Source organism: Nicotiana attenuata, unplaced genomic scaffold (genome assembly GCF_001879085.1).
Source record: "Nicotiana attenuata strain UT unplaced genomic scaffold, NIATTr2, whole genome shotgun sequence".
Lineage (NCBI taxonomy): Eukaryota > Viridiplantae > Streptophyta > Magnoliopsida > Solanales > Solanaceae > Nicotiana > Nicotiana attenuata.
In genome coordinates, this window is record NW_017689897.1 from 1 (window position 1) to 5,788 (window position 5,788).

The following is a 5,788-nucleotide window of genomic DNA, read 5'->3' on the forward strand; positions in this document are numbered from 1 at the left end:
ATATTTACTTAATTGGAGCGAATTAGTACCTATTAACTTTTGGAGCGAGTTAGTACTTAATTGGATCGAGAAGTCATAGATGATTTATTATGATATAAGTGCATAAATTTTCAGATTTTTGTGTTATTCTTATATGCTATTTTCATGTTGAAAATTTATGAAGAAGCAAGAATCTTTAGAAATACATTTAGATGTTTATTTCATTCTTATGCCATGCTTTACATTTAAGGATACCAGCATGAGCATGTACATGATGTTCCAAAAAGAAAAGATTTAGACTTGAAAAGTCAAAGGAAGAAGTTTTAGAAAGAAAAGATTTTTGGGAGTATATATTGATACAATTCTGGTGCTTGATTAAGATGAGAGCAAGAGAGGTGTCCTTGTTGTTTCTTAACTTTTGGCTTTTATTGTCTCCAGTGACGGAGCAACGGAGCGAGGATTTTAACTTTGTGGGTTTTGGATTTTAAAACGACGACTTCAACCGCTAATAACTTTGTTCTAAATTCAATATTTGTACATATGTAATATAATTTTCTTAACATGTGCCGTATTTTAAAAATTCAAATAGCCAAGTGTCCTTTATTTTACAAATGTGTTATCTATTTCTAAGTGGCTACTATGCATGTGGGAAATTTCACAAGTATCTTTGGTGTATTTCAATATCCAGCATGTGAAATCCTTTCTTTTGGTTTTGTTGTAAGTAGCATAAGCCAAGTACCAAGTGGCAGAGGAGACATAGCACTTGTCTCAAGCAATTGCCATTATTGAGCTTATAAATAGGCTTTCAATTTCTACGGATGAAACACCAAGAAAAGCTAATAATTAGGTTTGAATTACTACTTGCTCTCTTTCTTTCATTCCAATGTTCTTTTTGTGTCTCCACCTTTTTCTATCTTCAATATATACTATTTGTTTCTTTTAACAACTTGCTGGTATATTAATTTTGCAGATTCCTGTATCCTCTAAGAGATAGGCTTGTTTAATCCTGGGGAACCATTTCACATTGCTGAAATAGGTTTTTAGGACTGTGTTCAGCACGACTCAAGCCAATTCGTGTATCTGCTTACAAATAATATTATTGCAGTTATGTTGTAATTTCTCCGTGTCATTTCCCTACATAACACAAATATAATGTTCGAGCAAAAGCTACTGGGTGGAGCCGAGCCTGTAGTCGGGCTTCTAGCTCCGCCCCATATTGTTCCACACCAAATTATTCTGGTTATGTAATCAACTCTGCTTTGATTTGAACTCTAGGCAGCTGCATACAAAATTGTGAAAACTCACTTCACATAGCATGCATTTTCTGCAAGTTATTAGTAATAGATATTTCCTGTCAGGAAGTTGGACGCCTCCGTGGATAAAATAGTACATGACTTTGAGGCTGGGTGGGAGCCTGAAATGGAGGGATATTCGAGGAAGTTAGTGGAGTTTTGCTGCTCCAAGATCCTCATTGATATGTGTAGTGAATTAGAAGAGACGATCAGCGATGGTTCTTTTATCCGTTTCACATTTGATATGATGCTGGCATGGGAAATGCCTACTTCAGAAGAAGAAGAGATACATAAAGTTAATGTCCTTAGCTTTTTTACCCATCAGCTCTCTCTTATTTACAGTCTTCATGTGTTCAATGCTCCCTAATTTAATCACATCATTTGTTAGTTTGAATCAATGAGAGTTCTTTTTTCTTTCTATTTTTTGATAATTCCTTGTCAGCTGTAGCGGAAGTCCTACTATTTGTCAAATTTGAAAATGAGCGTGAATAAACGGTTCTAACTTCTTGTTTTCATTTTGTGTTGTCTCAATTAAAAAGCTTGCATCCCAATAGTTCCTCCAGGTTGGATTATCTGTAGATTAGGATTGTGATGAATCTTTTTGGAAAATCGAGGTGAAATAAAACATCAACTGCACACGATTATTTTAAATAGCGAGTAAATTTGAATTGGTCTGAAAATGAAGCATCTCAAGTCCATCCTACGGAAACATTACTATTGCTATTCTGCATCAAATGTAACAATTGCCATGCTTTTAACTGATCAAAAGCTTTGTTGATTATGTACTAGAATATTAAATCAAGCTAGTTAGAAGCTTTTTCAGTGTTACAGTTGGAACTCTAGTCAGAAGTTTGGCGTATGCTTTATTTTCTTGACGTTATCTGCACCTTATTTACATGTCTTTTCTAAATAATACAGGAGTCGTTGGCGAAAGAAAAAGAAGACAAAAAAGTGGTCTCTGTGATGCCTCAGGAACAAGATGACATCCCTTTGTTCTACTCAGATATCTTGCCGTTCCTTGTAAGATATCTGGATCCTTGAGTTAGAACTGTGCTTTTTTACAGTAGCAAATTGGAACAAGTAATTGATGCTTTACATATTTCTCTTTGGTTGCTTATGTGTATAGTAGTACAATGTTACCACTCAACTTATTTTTTTTTTTTGAAATGGAGTTACCACTCAACTTATGATGATAACATACTTAGATGGAAGCTTGGACGTCATTAGTTTTCTTTCACTGCATTTTACTATCCTAACTGAAAGTGATTGGGTTCGCAGGTTAGCCATAAACCAAGTGCTGGAGAGGATGCTTTCTTGTGGCTGTCGACAATTGTACATTTAGTAGCTGATGTTGTTAATGGAAGATTCACTTTCGAGACTCTGACAGCGCCTACAGAAAATCGATTGCATTTTCCGGCTTATAACTTATTTTTGAAGGAGATCATAAAGTAATTTTCCTAGATCCTTGCTCTCCCTCTATTAGTTGGTAGATTATTCTGGTGAAGCTGTAATTCCAAAATGGACTCACAACCAATGACAAATTAAAGGGCGCAATAGGCACAATGTCGCTGGTTCCAAGGATGGATTTTGAGATAAGAAGTGTACTTTAGAATTCTACCGTCATGAAGGAATTTCTAGTGAAGAAGATATTTCCAAAAGCTCTTACATGCTAGGATCAAGAAGAGTTATTTATGTCAGTTTCAAGAGAGTTTAGGTTATCCACCTGAATTCTTTTTTTCTTCTTTTTTCGCTTTTATTGGGGAGGGGCAAGGGAGGTCGTGTGATGATGCTGTTGCTTAAAATGCAAATTTATAACAAAGGCAACCCGAAAATGGAGAATATTTCTTCTAGCAGAAATATGTCATGTTTCTGAAATTATTTCCTTGTCGCTCATTTTTAGTCAAGCTTAACTCTAGATCTCATCATTTTTGTTGCAATTTCTTGTGTCTGTCGATTTTCAATAGGTGCATAAAGCATTTGCAAAAGCAAGCAACTCCAACTGGTGTGGACATGGCAGATGACGAGGTTATACTACATGTGGAAGGAACTGCAAGTTCACAAAGAGTAGTGCGCCATATTGGAGGGACAAGTTGGCCTGGTACTCTTGCCTTTATTCTGCTTTTGCATTGTTATGATTCCTGGGATTGTAACCTAAGGTTATACCATTTGTAGGTAGGCTGACACTAACAAACTATGCACTTTACTTTGAGGAATCCGGAGTCATCTCTTATAAAGATGCTATTAAGCTCAGTCTTTCAGAAGACTTCGAGCAGAGTGTCAAACCTGCTGCTACAGGTCCATGGGGTGCTCAGCTCTTTGACAAGGCCATAGTTTATGAATCTTCTGAATTGTAAGTTTTTTCTCTACATCCTATAAGATCATGTTTTTTAAGGCTTAAATTTTAAGTACTCCGCACTTCCTTCAGGTTAGTATGGATAACGTTGGCATTATTTATTTTCAACGTATTTCAAGGATTGCTGCTTGAAGGCTGAGTTTTGCTTGTAATATACTGATTTAATGTGGGGTATTTTACAATTTATTAGGAGCTTGTATATTTGCTAAATTGTGTATGTTTATGTGGCTTCAAGAACCATGTTTGTGTAAAATGATGTCAATAGCAGTATGAGAATTTACTTTTGGTGTTGTATTTGTCAAAATTTAGGGAAGAATCGGTTGTCCTGGAGTTCCCAGAAATGACAAGCTCAACAAGGCGAGACCACTGGCTTGCTCTAATAAAGGAGGTTATATTGTTGCATCGGTTTTTACGTAAGTTTAAGGTTGATTCACCTTCAGGATCACAGGAGATGCACGCGAGAACAATACTAGGAATTATAAGACTTCATGCAGCTAGAGAAATGCTTAGGATCTCGCCACCAATTCCCAAGAATTTCTTGATCTTTGATTTACTTGATGAGTTGCCGAAGGGAGATTATGTGCTTGAAGAGCTTGCAGAGAGTCTGAAGAAAGTTGACATTGGACACAGATGTAGTGCTAGCTCAATCTTGAGAAGCCTGAATATCTCCCTCTTACCGGTTCCAAGTGAAGCGGCAAAAGAAATCGACGACAACAGCCGCCTTCCAGTCCAAAATGAAAGCGTCTCATCGTTGGAGAGTGCTATTGATCAAGCAAGAGAGGAAGCAAAGGAAATTGAAAAGGCCAAAGCTACTGTTGAGGAGCTGAAAGGGGAAGGAATGGGGAACAGTGTCCAGGTTCTTATGGTAAGTGCTGCTGGTTGATTCCAGAAACTGCATGCATATCATGTCTCCTATAGAATTATAAATTTAGGGAAGGTGAAAAAGAGAGAAAACAGGTATACATAACCAGCACTGAAGCTTGAGAACCATTGTTTGTTAGAACTCCATATCACCTTATATTAATTGAAGATTTTCTGAATATGCATTAACACTAGGCTGCTGCATTGTTTCAAAAGCCTAACGAAATGTCTTTGTTTTATCAATACTAATTAGGGTCTTCTCAAACCGTTCGGGAGGTTAGTGCCTTATCTTCAAGAGGTATTTTCATGGGAAAGACCATTATGCAGTGGTATTTTTATGCTGACAGCGCTTCTAGTTATTTACACGTAAGTATCTTAATTCTTGCTACGTTATTTATCTTAATTGAAGAAATTGGACTGTGAAAACCTGGAAAAGACTAATGGATGTTTGCAAATGTAGAGAGTGTGTTGGCAAAGCAATATCAGCTCTCTTATTGGGGACAGTTGCTACAATGATATGGGCAAGGCAAAGAGGGATAATAGACAAGGCAAATAAAATAGTTATCTACACTGGATCTGATCAGACGACGATAGAAAGTATAGTGTCAGCACAACACGGACTAAGAAATGTCTATGACTTGGTTCAGAGCATGAACATAATACTACTGAAAATCTGGTCCATATTGGTTTCAAAGGCTCCAAAGGTACCAACTGTTCTAGCTGATATTCGTTTAGGAACATATAACGAAAATGTTAATGGAGTCATCTTTTGTAATTCTTTCCTAAACTTTGTCATAACAGATGACCTGGATCCTTTACTANGTAAATTTATTTCTTGTGTCTGTATAATATGTTAGTTTTGAAGTTATATCAGTGGATGTGTTCGTGATATCATAACTATTACAAAGTAAATATTACTGCTTATTCATTATTGTGCTGAGCTAGTTCGGACCGAAGGATCTATTTAGTACTACTAAAGTTTGATATCTATTATTACTTCCGTCGTTCCAGTTCATGTGAACGTATTTTCTTTTTGGTCCATTTAAAAAAGAATGATCCTTTTTTAAATTTGGAAATAATTTAGCTTAAACTTACAATTTTACCCTTAATGAGGAGCTTTTATGACTACACAAATACTATGGGGTTCTTTTTGACTTGTTTAGGATCATAAATTTCAAAAATATTCATTTTTTCTTAAACTCCGTTCCCAGTCATAAATTAAAACGGAGGGAGTAAATTTAATTGAGAAAATCTTACTTTATACCCATTAATTCCAAATTATTTACCCTTAAATATTCAGGCC

The 5,788-nt window shown here is 36.0% G+C and overlaps 1 protein-coding gene across 1 annotated transcript; it reads left to right on the forward strand.

Moving 5' to 3' along the window:
• Nucleotides 1-702: 702 nt before the first annotated feature.
• LOC109222425 lies at nt 703-5,306 on the forward strand (the record flags this gene model as incomplete). The annotated part of the gene is made up of 10 exons (XM_019386785.1): nt 703-826; nt 1,338-1,566; nt 2,190-2,291; nt 2,550-2,719; nt 3,236-3,369; nt 3,444-3,621; nt 3,934-4,489; nt 4,739-4,851; nt 4,946-5,189; nt 5,287-5,306. Coding segments are annotated over exons 1-10 (1,775 nt in total), but the record flags the coding sequence as incomplete, so codon positions are not given.
• Nucleotides 5,307-5,788: the final 482 nt, after the last annotated feature.